Source organism: Ciona robusta, chromosome 2 (genome assembly GCF_009617815.1).
Source record: "Ciona robusta chromosome 2, ASM961781v2".
Lineage (NCBI taxonomy): Eukaryota > Metazoa > Chordata > Ascidiacea > Phlebobranchia > Cionidae > Ciona > Ciona robusta.
Window position 1 is genome coordinate 8,524,715 of NC_143236.1, and position 15,312 is coordinate 8,540,026.

General features: G+C 38.1%; 1 protein-coding gene across 1 annotated transcript; it reads left to right on the top strand.

The window, feature by feature from the left end:
- Positions 1–640: 640 nt before the first annotated feature.
- Positions 641–15,228, top strand: LOC149740904 (uncharacterized). Its single transcript, XM_089873456.1, has 22 exons — positions 641–1,064; positions 1,596–1,680; positions 2,656–2,836; positions 3,478–3,636; positions 3,979–4,068; positions 4,509–4,676; positions 5,046–5,156; positions 5,560–5,769; positions 6,362–6,477; positions 6,917–7,121; positions 7,522–7,615; positions 8,180–8,352; positions 9,112–9,316; positions 9,812–9,912; positions 10,605–10,737; positions 11,105–11,224; positions 12,046–12,177; positions 12,695–12,834; positions 13,158–13,222; positions 13,422–13,556; positions 13,879–13,993; positions 14,236–15,228. The coding sequence occupies exons 1-22, from the start codon at positions 1,013–1,015 to the stop codon at positions 14,293–14,295; spliced, it is 2,850 nt and encodes a 949-aa protein (XP_089729582.1). The 5' UTR covers positions 641–1,012; the 3' UTR covers positions 14,296–15,228.
- The last annotated feature ends 84 nt before the right edge of the window (positions 15,229–15,312 follow it).

Consider the following 15,312-nt stretch of genomic DNA (forward strand, 5'->3'; position numbering starts at 1 on the left):
CGATTTAAAAAAACAAACAATCACACAAAGACAATAATTTATTGAAAACGCGTCGAAACAATTCGTTCCATTGTTAAATGACAATTAAATCGTTAATAGTCGAACTGTGGCGAGGTATACGTTTCAGTTTTACTTCTGTTCACAACGCGATCGCGTCTGTGGCGTATTGTAATTTAAACCTCTTGAATACAATACCGCGTATGGTGATTACTTGCTAGGGTAGCGGGATGGTATTCTCTTAGTGGATATTAGTTAGCGCAGTTTTATATTCTACATGGGTGAGGTGCTTTATAGAGGACCTGGGATTTAGACCAGATTTGGGCCATCACCCCAACGCCCAGACTTCCAATATTTTCATGTTTATTGCTTTCAAGTTAGAAGTAGAACACTTTTATATTCATATTTGTATAGAAATAACGAACTTTAATAAACCGCTGAATTTAGAAAGTATTTAGATATGCCAACAGTTAAAATTACTTGCGTGAATTGTAGTTGAAGAAATTTATTCGCCTAAGAATGATTTTTATTTTTGCTTAATTTTTAGGCAGCTCCACAAGTTAGTGCAAGTTAATGGTACAATGTTAAAGCGTTTTGGATGGATGTCAGGGTGGGGTAAGACGGGACACCTTAGCATATAATATCCAAATATCTCGATCGTGTTTAAAACAATTAACAACGGTCTATAGGAGTTGTGAGGATACGGTTTTATAATTCTTTGAATGTTCTTTGTTTACTACCAAATGGGACAAGAAAATAGAAAGAAAAGGTGTCCCATCTTCCCCACCCTACTATACGTTGAATTTACCGTATACCTTAGACGAATTTAAAAAAAACATTGGTAATTGTTTAAAACACGATCAGGATATTTGAATGTTATGTGCTAAAGATGTCCATCTTCCCCCACAGAGCCATACACATTTTAAACAACAACAATAGAAGCAAAAAGTAATAATATATTGTCACATTGTCAACACAATATACACTTGTTTGGTTTGCTATCTTGGGAAGTGATATGCTGTTGTTGGGAGTTTCAAGTTTCGTGCTTCTTTGTCTTCTGTTTCAAGGTAATCTATATGTGTGTACTTGCTTTATCCTCGTGTGGCCGGAAATCGACATGTTTTATACACCTTGTACCCACTTATGACTTACCACGTTAGTTATCCTTGCATGGCGGGCGACGATGGTCATTATAACATGAGTGTTCTGTTTCATACACCTCGTGCCCGCTTACGAGTTACCACGTATATGTTATATACGGATTGTATTGTATACTGTTTCTGTATAGATGTAGCGTGTAATATACTGTGGGGTAAGATGGAATACCGTTAACACATAATATCCTATGTTTCCTTATCGTGTTTTAACATTTATAACGCATTTTTAGAGTCGTGAAGATACGGGTAAATAGTTCTGTAAAAATTCTTCATTTAATTTAAAATATGACGATAAAACAGAATGAAAACATTGACCATTTTACCCTAACCTAATATATACTTGAAAAACTACGCGTACAAGTTGTATCGTGGCCATATTAGCCTTGTTATTATGCCCAGTATTGCCAATCCAAAAAAAATAAACTGGTTGTTTTATCGCAGCAAACGCACAAGAACGTTTATGTTCCACCTCAGATGGGTTTATGGAAACTTTCTTCAGCGTTTTTGAGAACAGCCCGAATGGAACGTAAGTAAATTACCTCGCCTAGATTCGAACCTAGTGCCTATGGGTTAGTAGAATGTACGATGTAGATTTAGGTTTGAAATGTTCTCGTGGGCGGGAACTTGAGTGACTTATCCATGGTTGCCACTCCCATGCCCACAGTTAAGTCGCTGACGCTATAATTTTAGTGTGAGAATGGCATTATTTAGATTTTAAAACTTATTGTGTTTAAGTTATATAAAACATCACAATATTATAACAATGTAACTTAACGAGAACTCGACCGTCGGCTTATATGTTCATTGTGTTAAGTGCTCTTCAATTAATCAATAAGGATAATATCACGAGTGTTAATCTAATTATTGTACATCCGGGTTGACGTTGTTATGGCGGATTATGTGCCGCAAGAATGTCCAAGTATAATATTTTTGTTAATTGTGTTATAATAGGTATTTAGTATATAGGGTGGGGAAGATGGGGAACCTTTAGCAAATAATATCAAAATATCCTGATATTGTTTTAAACAATTAACAGCGGTCTATGGGAGTCGCGAGGATACGGTTTTATAATTCTTTAAATGTTCTTTGTTTACGACTAAATGGGACGAGAAAATAGAATGAAAAGGTGTCCCATCTTCCCCACCCTACTTTATGTTAGTTCTAAGAACATTGCCTTTGTTTAAATAAACAAAGTTCCATATTATAGAAAGTGCCATGGTTTTAAGGCATGTGAATTCACAGGGAAATAGGATGTACAAACTGCATCGTATATTACACATTTTAAACATACTTTCCGCCCACAAGGACATTACTGACCAACCAACGTTATAGTAGTCCGTGGGTACCAGGTTCGAATCTAGACGAGTAGATAAAGATAAAGGTTAAAGGTACTTATGCCGTGTGGGGTAATGGGAAGAATCTAGCTTAAATCCCAAATCGTCGACAAGGACCTCACCCACATACAATAGAATATAATACTTACGGCATTTATTAATTACAGGGTTTTGGGCAAACTTGACATCATAGGGAACACTCAAGGTGATGACAAAAATATTGATCTTCGGTTAGATGGCAAGGGCGCCATGTGTGGTGAAAAACTTTGCGAATCGTGGATTTACTTTGATGACGTCACACAAACATTGAGTCTGCGAGTGGACGATGACATCATGTTAGATAACGACGTAAGGATTTAAGCCATAAACATACTACCTTGGTTGTAATTCAACAGTGAGCATAAGGTGTATGAATACACCATTTGTGTCTGGTGTATAAGAAGACACCCATTTTATAACTCGACAGTGAGCATGAGGTGTATGAATACACCATGTGTGTCTGGTGTTTAAGAAGACACCTATGTTATAACTCGACAGTGAGCATGAGGTATATGAATATACCATGTGTGTCCGGTGTATAAGAAGACACCCATGTTATAACTCAACAGTGAGCATGAGGTGTATGAATACAATATGCGTGTCTGGTGTATAAGAAGACACCCATGTTATAACTGAACAGTGAGCATGAGGTGTATGAATACACCATGTGTGTCCGGTGTATAAGAAGACACCCATGTTATAACTCGACAGTGGGCTTGAGGTGTATGAATACACCATGTGTGTCTGGTGTATAAGAAGACACCCATGTTATAACTCAACAGTGAGCATGAGGTGTATGAATACACCATGTGTGTCTGGTGTATAAGAAGACACCCATGTTACAACTCAACAGTGAGCATGAGGTGTATGAATACACCATGTGTGTCTGGTGTATAAGAATACACCCATGTTACAACTCGACAGCGAGCATGATATGTATTACCACACAGGGGCAGCATGGAGTCGACTTCATTGAAGTTTCCATCTTGTGCTCGGCGCCCATTACGAACATCTATGACGTAGCAATCATCGTCACAATCAAAGTTGAAGACGTCAACGACAATGATCCATTGTTTGTTGGTGAACCCTACGTCATATCTGTAAATGAGGTAAACACTATGATGAATAAATAAATTTAAATATACCCCTTATTTATTCTTGCATGGCGGGGCAACGACAATCGTTATTACACGAGGGTTCTGTTTCACACTTCGTGCCAGCTTTTATGAGTTATCACATATGTAACTTTATGTCGAATTATTTCTGTAAAACTGTAAATTTAGACAACCCATTAGTGACCACTGGGTTGAAGGCCGATATATATATTTCCAAGGACACTTACAACTATAAATATCGGTATTAGTATAACCACTCAGTCATTAGAAGCGTTGGAGGTGCTCTTTGACGTCACATACAATGTTACGACTTCAATAATATGAACTTATCTACAGATGACGTCAGTTGGTACGTCAATCTTCAATGTGACGTCATCGGACTTGGACAAAGTCTCACATAGGTCGTATTACGTCATTCCAGGATCGGTAAAATGTTGACATAATTTTTGATCTTATGCACAAACAATTTTGTTACTACAAACGCCAACTGCTGAGCTAAATATTATATATTACAATAATTTTATTAAGCAAATCATGTTTTTGTAGAATTTTAGAAACGGGTACTAGGCGACAAAGTGTATGAAACGGGCCACCCGTGTAAAACCACTGGTGTTATCTCGCTATGCAAGGATGAACAAGTTACATATAGTAGGGTGGGGGAAGATGGGACACATTTCCATTCTATTTTCTCGTCCCATTTAGTAGTAAACAAAGAACATTCAAAGAATTATGTATCTTCACGACTCCCATAGATCATTGTTAATTGTTTAAAACACAATCAGGATATTTAGATATTCTGTGCTAAAGGTGTCCCATCTTCCCCCATCCTACTATATATTCACTGTCTTGCTTATTTTTCAATTTAGACAGCGTCCGATTATTTTGCGATTAATTCCCCATCTTCTGGAGAAATTAAATTGACGCAAAAACTGGATTTCGAAACTATGACCCAACCCCTTGAACTGGGTGTTGAGGTCCGTGACGTGGGGCGACATCTAACGGGTGATACTCGAACTATGAAAACCATGGTAACGGTAAGTTGAGTTTAGGCGGGAACCGGAAACAGAATCCGATTCAAATAAACGAGGGCCGATTTATGTTTTTAACAAAGCATGTAATATACAATTGCCCGAAAATCAACTATTGTGTTGGCATAACCTTGGTAACGTTAAAAACCTTTGGCACTTGTGAAGAATCTTCTGGTACCTTACAGATTAGGCTGGTGAAAAGTGTTAGAGGTTAGTAGTTACAGTTTGGTTACAGTTAGGGATTGGTGGGATAGCAGAACGATTCTTTACTAGGACCAATTGAACGGCCAACATTTCTTTAAATTAAAGTGACTAGATACATAATAACTACTGTGTATATCAAACTTGAATGTAAATGAAAACAGTTTTTTTCAGATCAAAGTGGAAGATGGGGACGACCAACCTCCAGCTTTTGAACCTTGCACAAAAGTGGCGGGTAAATGTGTCAACCCGGTTTATAAGACAACTATCAATAGGTTTGCAAGGGTAAGTAGAATGTGGCGGGGAATAAGGTATGTTTGTTATGGTTAGGTTGTGTAATAATGTGCCATGTGCGTCTACGGTTTGTTCAAAACGCGTGCATCCCTGTCATCATTGTAGCCTTTGTAGGTTTATGTGTTTTCAAGCAAAACGTTTAATGCTAATTGCTTAACCCAGTGGTCACTAATGGGTTGCCTAAACTGTCATCGATACAATAAAAATTCCTCCAAAATATTCAATCACCCACAACGTTACATATGTAGTGACCTGTAAGCGGGCACCAGGTGTAGGAAACAAAACACCTGTGTTGTAACGGCTGTCGTTACCCTGCCACACAGGGATACATAAGTTGCATTCATTCATATGAATATAGCATCCACCCACCCACAATGATAAATATTTATTCCAGTCAAACAAAGTCTTGGTGCTTGAACCTGCACAGTTATACGCGGTAGATCCTGATCTTCAAATTCGACAAACCATTAAGTACTCACTGCTTGCTGTCAACCCTAAAGGATTGGAAAGTTACTTCACTGTTGAACCAAGCACAGGGGGTGTAAGGTTGAGAAGAAGTTTGCCTGAAACTGGAACCCCTGAAGATATTGAAGTCTTTGTACAGGTATGAACATAGACATGAAGTTTTAAGGGTAATGTGCTGTTGCCAGAACTTGTAACCATAAGCATGTTAGGGGGTTGCCTCAGGTGACATTTTAAAAACTTTAAATCGTGATACTATTTAGAACCTTGGTGTTACATCAGAATGCGCCAATATTCAGATAACATGGTGTAAGCCTTGAGGTGGCTGTACACAGTATTCAGCATGCGAATTCGCTTGCGAAGTCGTATGCAAACCCATTATCGAGTTTTGAATGCGGCAGCGAATTTGGACAAAACAGACAAAACGGAGGAATTCCGGTAACTATGTACAGCCACCTTTAAAAGTAACATTAGTAGTGCTTAAAGTGAATTGTCGCCCCAATTTTTAAAACAGCAATGATAACATATGTTTGAGCCCCCAGTTGTACAACAAAATAGCTTTTACTATGTTGTTAGCTACCCTTACCAAATGTGTTATATGGTTGGTTACCTATAATTCAACATCACTTAGAAATATTTCCCTTAAAAACTAGGATTTCTTTCTGTTAGGAATTCAATGTTTGTTGCTATATAATGTTTGATTGTTTGTATGAATGGACATTGTTTGTTAACAGGCGAGTCAAAGTGACAATGAAAGAATGTCGGCGATTGCAACCGTTCAAATCCATGTTCAAGGTAGAATGAGCGTCTCAACTAAACCGGAAATACTAACTACAAATCTGACCCAAGTGTAAGCTATGTATTATTATCACTCGCACATAGATAAGAATGATTGCATTGTAGCCAGATGATAGAGGTTTTAAGGCTTCATACTGATAGGTGTACCCTTGTGTAACACACTTAGCCCTAATTATTCCTGCCCAGTGGTCAATTAATTGGTTGTAGCACCCTGGTTGTCGAGGTAATGGGCCAACCCAGATCTAATATATTGTAAACTCTGGCCTAATGTATTTATAAACAGAGAATATAAGGTTCGATAGCTCGATGCTGCTGCCACTATTTTGGTGTGATTGCATTGCACTTAACAATACTTGCACCAACCCAGTGGTCAATAAATAGGTTATAGCACCCTGGGTGTTGGGGTAATGGGGCTAAATCTGGCCTAAAACCAACTTCACAAGGTACATAAAACCTGAATCACGTTTAGGCATTGCTTTCTTTTTCTCCAGCCAAGCTGTTGTTAAATCTATTGATGATCTCTCCTTGGTACGAACACTAGCTGGCAATATCGTGCAGATCCAAGTAAAGGGTGACTCAGCAAATATTAACTTTATGTTAGATGATTCACCATTATTTGAAATATCTCCGAGTGGTTTCGTTTTGGCAAAAAATCAAGAAATTCTTCAACAGAATGAAAGAAACTTTGTAATTAAGGTGGTCTAAGAGTTTAAAACAATCTTAAACTAGGTGGTGTAAATTTCATATAGGAAAGTAAAAAAGATAACAAACCCTCCTTTGAGGCTTGGTGTTGTGTTAAAGTTTAGGAAAAAACCTGGGGTGATATTCTTATAATGTTTTAAAACCAGTGGCTGTCAAACATAGGGAACCTCATTGATTAATGTGGTGAATGCAATATACTTTGACTCTGCTTGTTTGTATAGACACATAACAGCAGGGTAAAAGCCGTCAGGCTTAGAATTGTCGTGCCAAATCATGAATCCCCTCATGCTTTGGGGTAACACTCCACTCTAGAAACCCCAAATGGTCTGTTCTGATAACAATAACATACAGTATCTGCCTTGGGTGTTGAAATTAACGCCATGTGTTATAACAGGTGAGAGCGGAAAACACAAAAGCTTCGGGCAATGATACAAGATACAGTGATACTTTGTTTCTTAGAGTTGAGATCCTTGTCAATACAACTTTATGTGAGTTATGCTAATTTTGTGTCATAATGTGGGAAAGATATTTCTAATTGGTTATAGAACTAGGATATAAATAACTAAAAAGTCATATCTGCTTATCCACACACTGCAACAGCAACTCGACTGTGGGCATGGGAGTGGCAACCATGGATAAGTCACTCAAGTCCCCACCCACGAGGATATAAGTGACCAAACCAATCAAAAGTCATGCCTGCTTATCCACACACTACAATAGCTTCAACTCGACTGTGGGCATGGGAGTGGCAACCATGGATAAGTCACTCAGGTTCCCACCCACGAGGATATAAATGACCAAACCAACCAAAAGTCATGTCTGCTTATCCACACACTGCAATAGCTTCAGCAACTCGACTGTGGGCATAGGAGTGGCAACCATGGATAAGTCACTCAAATTCCAACCCACGAGGATATAAATGACCAAACCAACCAAAAGTCATGTCTGCTTATGCACACACTGCAATAGCTTAAGCTACTCGACTGTGGGCATGGGAGTGGCAACCATGGATGAGTACTTTACCTCTAGTGGAATCTTATATTTTATTGCAGCAATTGGATGTAGTGAGCCAGTGACGAACGTGATTGACAGCATGACCTGTATATCAGCACTTGGTGTATTTGTTGCTCTATTCATCTTATGCATACCTGTTATTATACTTCTCATTGTTAAGATGAGACGATACAAAGCAAGAAGTGCAGATGTTTCTAAACAACCTTATGTGGTGAGATGGGTTTTTATTTATACTGTATAACTAGTGTACATATTCACTGTCAAGTTATACATTGGCTCTGCTTGTTTGTACAGACAACTAACACCAGGAAAAAAAGAAGAAATATAACTTGGATACTGAAACATATAGTGTCGCCCTGTCTTTAAAGTTAGGATAACATATTACCAAAACGGTCCTTACTTCATGCTTATGTGTTCTCATACACCTCATGCTCACTGTTGAGTTATAACATGGGTGTGTTCTTAAACACCAGACACACATGATGTATTCATACACCTTATGCTCACTGTCAGGTTATAATATGGATGTCTTCTTATACACCAGACACACGTGGTGTATTCATACATCTCATGCTCACCATCAAGTTATAACAAGGGTGTCTTCTTATACACCAGACACACATGGTGTATTCATACACCTCATGCTCACTGTTGAGTTATAACATGGGTATCTTCTTATACACCAGACACACATGGTGTATTCATACACCTCATGCTCACTGCCGAGTTATAACATGGGTGTCTTCTTATACACCAGACACACATGGTGTATTCTTACTATTCATACACCTCATGCTCACTGCCGAGTTATAACATGGGTGTCTTCTTATACACCAGACATACATGATGTATTCATACACCTCATGCTCACTGTTGAGTTATAACATGGGTGTCTTCTTATACACCAGACACACATGGTGTAATCATACACCTCGTGCTCCCCGTCAAGTTACATCACCTTTTTTACCAGCTCTCCCAGTCCTTTGGTAAGAAATACGACGGCTTTGGATATTTGAACAACTCTGGTTTTAAAGATGACTCAACATCTTTTGCGAGCTCTGTGCTGAGTCATAAACAGTCGCTTGAATCCGGTTTAGACAGGTATGGTCACATGATCAAAGCACCAGCTGTGGACGATGAGGTTCCACATATCGCGCCACTGGATGTCATGAATAGTAAGTTCATTGATTGTTTTATACAAATAACTTTAGGCCAAAGAATCATGCGCTGAAGAGAAGCAAAAAAAAACTATAGGGCCAAACCTGCCATGGCTGGGTAAAGTTTTCTGTACTGTATTAATCAACTAGGTGGAATTTGTTTTGGTTGACTATAGCCATTACTGGTTTATATTGATGGAATGTAACTTATTTATCCTTGCATGGCGGGGCAATTACCCGTTAGTAAGCTGTACTAAATTAAATATGCCTTGTGTTTATTGTGTGTATCTAACACATTAGTGAATGGTAAATTAATTTTATTAGATGTGTACAATCATGGGGGCGGCAAGGTAGGTCAACTCATTTACCTTGTGCCAGCATAGGAGTTACTAAGTATGTAATTTCATGGGTGATTGGTTTTTCGATTTTATAACTTTTTATGTATCTACACCTTGGTTATTGTTGTATCCACTTTATTTGTTGTTTTACAAAGTCAGTATCTTAATATTATAGACTCAGGAAAGTCAAAGAAAGAAAATGTTGCGGCCATTATCCCATACCAGCATTCCACCCCAACCCCTCGTGTGCAAGGTTGGGAGTTGGAACAAATTAAGGTAATTATGTTTTACAACACACTAATATTGGTACCATACATAACATAATAGATTAAGGTGTTTATTGCTATTGTTGCTACCAGGGATAATATATGGCGCATTGAAAATCTGTAAACATCACAAACCTGTATTGTGAAACACAGTGGCATATTGTACAGCACACACTTGTTCATAACTTAGAGGTTACGAATTTAAAGCTCGATGCTGACACCATTATGACCACATGTGTCCTTGGCCAAGACACTTAACTACAATTGTTCCAACCAATTGGTTCAATATAAGTCCAAATTGTCAGCCATATGTTAAAGTGTCATACCAACGAAAAATCGAGTATAAAATTAAACATAATTAAGTTTATGTTTTACAATTTTTCTATATTCTTAAAAAAGATGCATTTATTTTACGAAATCGAAAATAAAATTTGATTTTTCTCTAGTATTTTAGAAACCAGAAACGATCAAATTTGAGTGAAGTTTTTCCTTATCGGAAATCCCATGAATTGTTGAAACAGCCGAATTTTTTTTACTTCAGCTGTTTTTTTCCACTCTATTTTTATAGAAGCCGTATTGTTTTGGCAAACTTCGATGTTACCTTTACGCCACATTTAAGCATCTATACAAATTTTCATTTTTTGTTGGTATGCGCCCCTTTAAACCAAAAAATAAAGTGTGACATTATTACCATATCCGCAGCACCCAATAGACTTCTCTCAAATAAGAATCGAGCAATGGCTCCAAGAGGAGGAAGAGGAAAAGAGTGAGAGGAGTGGAGTGGGAGAGGTCAACTTGGGATCACCAAGGTCATGCTTTGTAAAGATATATACAGGTTTGTAAACTTATTGATGGTTTTCGAAATGTGTAACATTTGTGGTCATCTTGGCAGCATGAGAACAATATTAGCAGCGTACTGCCAGGTCCCATGATATCATTCTGTATGACCTTGTCCACATGAATATGCATATGCAATGTTGGGGTAATAGGGCAACTCTGGACTAAATCCCAGGTCTCATGGCATGCCTCACTGTAGGACCTCACCCATATAGAATAGAATGTGCATATACAATGTTGGGGTAATAGGGCAACTCTGGACTAAATCACAGGTCTCATGACGTGCCTCACTGTAGGACCTCACTCATATAGAATAGAATGTTGGTTGTTATACAATAAAAACAAAACACACAATGTTTCCACAGGTTCGTTCAAGAACAAGAGGTTGACATCCCGTGATGTGATGACCATGAGTGACGTGGTTCATGATCAGTCATGTGCTCATCCAAATATTGTCAAGTTTTTCGGGGCTTGTGTTGAAAAAAGTAAGTTGGGACGATCCAGTGTGTGTTTGTGTTTGTGTGCTTTATTACATGGGTTTTCCATTTATACACTTCGTGCCCGCTTACAAATTATCACGTATGTAACTTATTTATCCCCGCATGGCAACGACAGTCATTATAACACGGGTGTTCTTTTTCATGCACCTCGTGCCCGCTTACGAGTTACCACATATGACATATGTAACTTATTTATCTTCGCATGGCGGGGCAACAACAGTTGTTATAACACAGACTAGCTCATACACCTCGTGTCTGCTTATGAGTGACCAGGTATGTAACTTTGTGGGTTACTTTGTTTTCTGTATAGCTAATAAATTGTACAGCCCATTAGCAAACACTGGGTTGTTAATTGTTTTGCCCAAGGTCACATACACCCACTACGGTAGCAGCATCGAGCCTCAAACCCAGCACCCTCTAGTTAAGGTGCAAGTACCCAACCACCGAGCCATGTTTCGCAGTACAATGGGATATCAAATCTTTTAACTAACCAAGCCACACAGAGTCATTATACTTGTACATTTAAACCTACATACACCTTAAAGTCAACTTATCCCACTATTTGCACAGAGTCATTATATGGGTTACATTCAAACCACTACACATGCGTACCAGTCATACAAATTGAAGTCAAAGTAATCCAACCATTTGTACAATATTGTTTTGATCCTAAAACCATTCATACAATATTGTTCTCATCCTAAATATGTTTATTTATGAAAAAGGGGAGCATATATTGAAGAGCATGATATACATGATACACTCAAACATACATTCATCGTGAACTTATAACACAATTTTTACAGAGTCATTATATGTGATCCAGGAATACGTGGCATCGAGCGATCTTCGTAATTTCCTCATCAGTAGTCGAATGTTGGACCACTCGGCTGTTATATCTACTTTATCTGGATCCCAACTCACCAACTTTGTTATAGGTGAGAATGGTTTGGTGCATAAGTTGAATGAATGAATATATCTTATATATTTTATGTCCCTTTTTTTGGAATTGTAACTTTGTTTTAACCCATAATGTCAGTCGTCTTATAACTGGAAAGGTGTGAACAATTATTGATAAAACTTGCTGTTAAAGTATACAAATGTAAATATCCTTGCTTGGTGGATCAATGCGATTGTTATAACCTGGGAAGTGGCGCAGCCAGGGGGTTTCGGGGGTCCTGACCCCCCCCTTTTAAACCAAAAAAAAAAAATTTTTTTTTTATTTTTTGATTAAACCCCCCCCCTTATTTTTTTCTGGCTGCGCCACTAAACGTGGGTATTCTGTTTCATACACCTCGTGCTTGATCACACACCCAGCGTTGGGAGATTCCTTTTATGAGCTTAACTTAATGACCCAACCTCATATTATGCAAGTATATTCACTACCACTCCTGCGTACCAGTCTGTATTTTAATAATCGCTTATGTTAATCAAGTATATCCTCACTACACCTAGGAATATGCGATGGCTTGTCTTTCCTCCACGAGAACGATGTCGTCCACGGAGGTTTATGCGCGAAGAATATTCGCATCAATGATCGGCTTGTTCCTAAAATATCGGGATGTTGTGCGGAGGGAGGGGGAAGATGGAGATGTGTGAGTACGGCGTGTTGTTGTGGCTGGAGTGTGTTTGTACAGATGTATGGAGTTGTTTTGTGTATTTGTAAAACGGGTTCATTTGTTTGTTCAGTTTGTTTTGGTTGTAACGGTTTGTCTGTAGTCGCGTGTGTATTTTGCATAAAATTGTAGTTTTTCCTGTTTTTAAAGTTGTGTATGTGTTACTCTTGTTTTATGCGTTTGTAGTAATATTGGAAAGTAATGCAGTAACGTATAAAAGTAACGTATATATAAGTATCTACAGCAACCAAGCGCAATAATGTAATTTTAAAACCAACGTTAACGTTTTTGTTTTATTCTAGAAAAGCCAAAGATGGGCCGCACCTGAATATCTTGCTTCGAAAATTTATACTGACAAGTCTGACATGTGAGTTTTCAATAATGTTTATTGCTCCAACCTCCAACCCAGTGGTCACTAATGGGTTGCCCAAATTATCGGTCACACAGTAGAAGTAATTAACCACTTAGTAACATTCTTTGTAACTCAGGCACGAGGTTTATGAAACATAACATTGCCCTGCAAAAGTTTAGCAATGATTTTTACAATTATGTTATCTCTATTTTAGTTGGTCGCTCGCTGTTGTGGCTTGGGAGATTCTGTCACTAGGTGGAACACCATTTGCCGAGACAACGGACGAGAAAATCCCGTCGTTTGTTCAAAGACAACTTGATACTGGAGGTTCCTTGTTTCCTGTGACGAGGTAAGCTTGACAGTGAGCATGAGGTGTATGAATATACCATGTGTGTCTGGTGTATAAGAAGACACCCATGTTATAACTGGACAGTGAGCATGAGGTGTATGAATACACCATGTGTGTCTGGTGTATAAGAAGACACCCATGTTATAACCTGACAATGAGCATAAGGTGTATGAATACACCATGTGTGTCTTGTGTATAAGAAGACACCCATGTTATAACTCAACAGTGAGCATGAGGTGTATGAATACACCATGTGTGTCCGGTGTATAAGAAGACACCCATGTTATAACTCGACAGTGAGCATGAATTTCTACATCCACAGAAACACGACGAAACGTTTATGGATGTTACTTCAATCATGTTGGTCCGAGAAACCTCAAGATCGCCCACAAGTGGAGAGTGTTTTGTCTCGTTTGAAGAAAATGAAGGAAACATCAGTAAGTGTGAGAATAGGCATGGATTATTCTGGAATTACTTTTCTTTCAAATATATCTTAATCTAAAAAGCAACCATACTTAAAATGACACTTTTATTTAAGTAGTTTTACCGATTGTTAATTTGTTGCTAATTCCCTTCACGTTTTGTTGGCCAAGTGAGATTTATTGCAGTCTTGTTTAAGTAATGTTACAAAAATTTATAATTTTAATTTTTTATATTGTTTACCCATTATATATTCTAGAACGCGATCACTGTTGCGCGACCTCCTGGCTATCGATTCTTCCCTACATCTTCACAATGATTCAGAAACATAGAAATCTTAGGCTGAAGCAGTATGTGGATAAGCCACAACTGTAGACTTCCTGTGAAAGTCTTACATTTTTTGCTGTTGAAGCCTTATGCCCATTGGTACTTTATTGACTACATTTATACCAAAGTTTTATTCAAATCACACAAAGTTTACCGCTGTGGGACTGGAACCCTGGACTGCCATACTTTGGTTAGATCATTGTAGTACAGCTGTTTGTATATTACTGTGGGGTAAGATGGATACTATCAGTGCATAACATCCCATATTTCCTAATCGTGTTTTGAACAATTAACAACGCTCTTTTAGAGTCGCGTAGATACGTTTTTTAGGATTCTGTAAATATTATTTGTTTACGACCAAACTGAACGGTAAAAGATACAGAGAACATGTCCCGTATTACCCCAGCCTGAAACATAACCACACATGGACCATCTTACCCCCACTACAATACCAAAAGCGGTTGGTGTAGTTTGCGCACACATTTCTACATTTAAATGTAACTGTGTTTACATTTAACGACTATTATGTTGCCGTTGTGCCTTACTGGAATATATGTTACAATTACGTAATAAACTATGGTGATTACGCCATAGAGGGGTTTGTGACGTCACATCCCCGTTATTTAAATAATTTGCTGCCTGACAAGCTTTAAATGGCACCACGTATTCCGATCGCCGCGGGCACTGTTACGTCACAAATCGCGTTGTTCAATCGCGTTATTCAACAATCGACGATGTTGTGACGATTGTGGCGTTACTAGAACGAGGGATAAGTTACGAATTGTGGTTTTAACAATTGATTTATTACAAGTATAACCTAAATTATTGAGTTGTTTGGCAGATGTGAAATTTTGATATCATATTTTAGAACAACAAGGTCAAGTTTGCTTTTGTGAAATAAAAGTTTGACGCTGAGTTTATAGACGAGGTATTCTGTTTCTATTAATTCATACTGCTGCTATAGTTTAAAATGTTAGTCATACAGGAAAACTAATCACCCACAAAGTTA

Coding starts and splice junctions, on each gene's coding strand:
- LOC149740904 (XM_089873456.1), top strand. CDS start 1,013: ATGCTGTTGTTGGGAGTTTCAAGTTTCGTGCTTCTTTGTCTTCTGTTT. Junction 5,157..5,559: donor CTATCAATAGGTTTGCAAGG/GTAAGTAGAATG, acceptor TATTTATTCCAG/TCAAACAAAGTCTTGGTGCT. Junction 9,913..10,604: donor GGGAGTTGGAACAAATTAAG/GTAATTATGTTT, acceptor CCATATCCGCAG/CACCCAATAGACTTCTCTCA.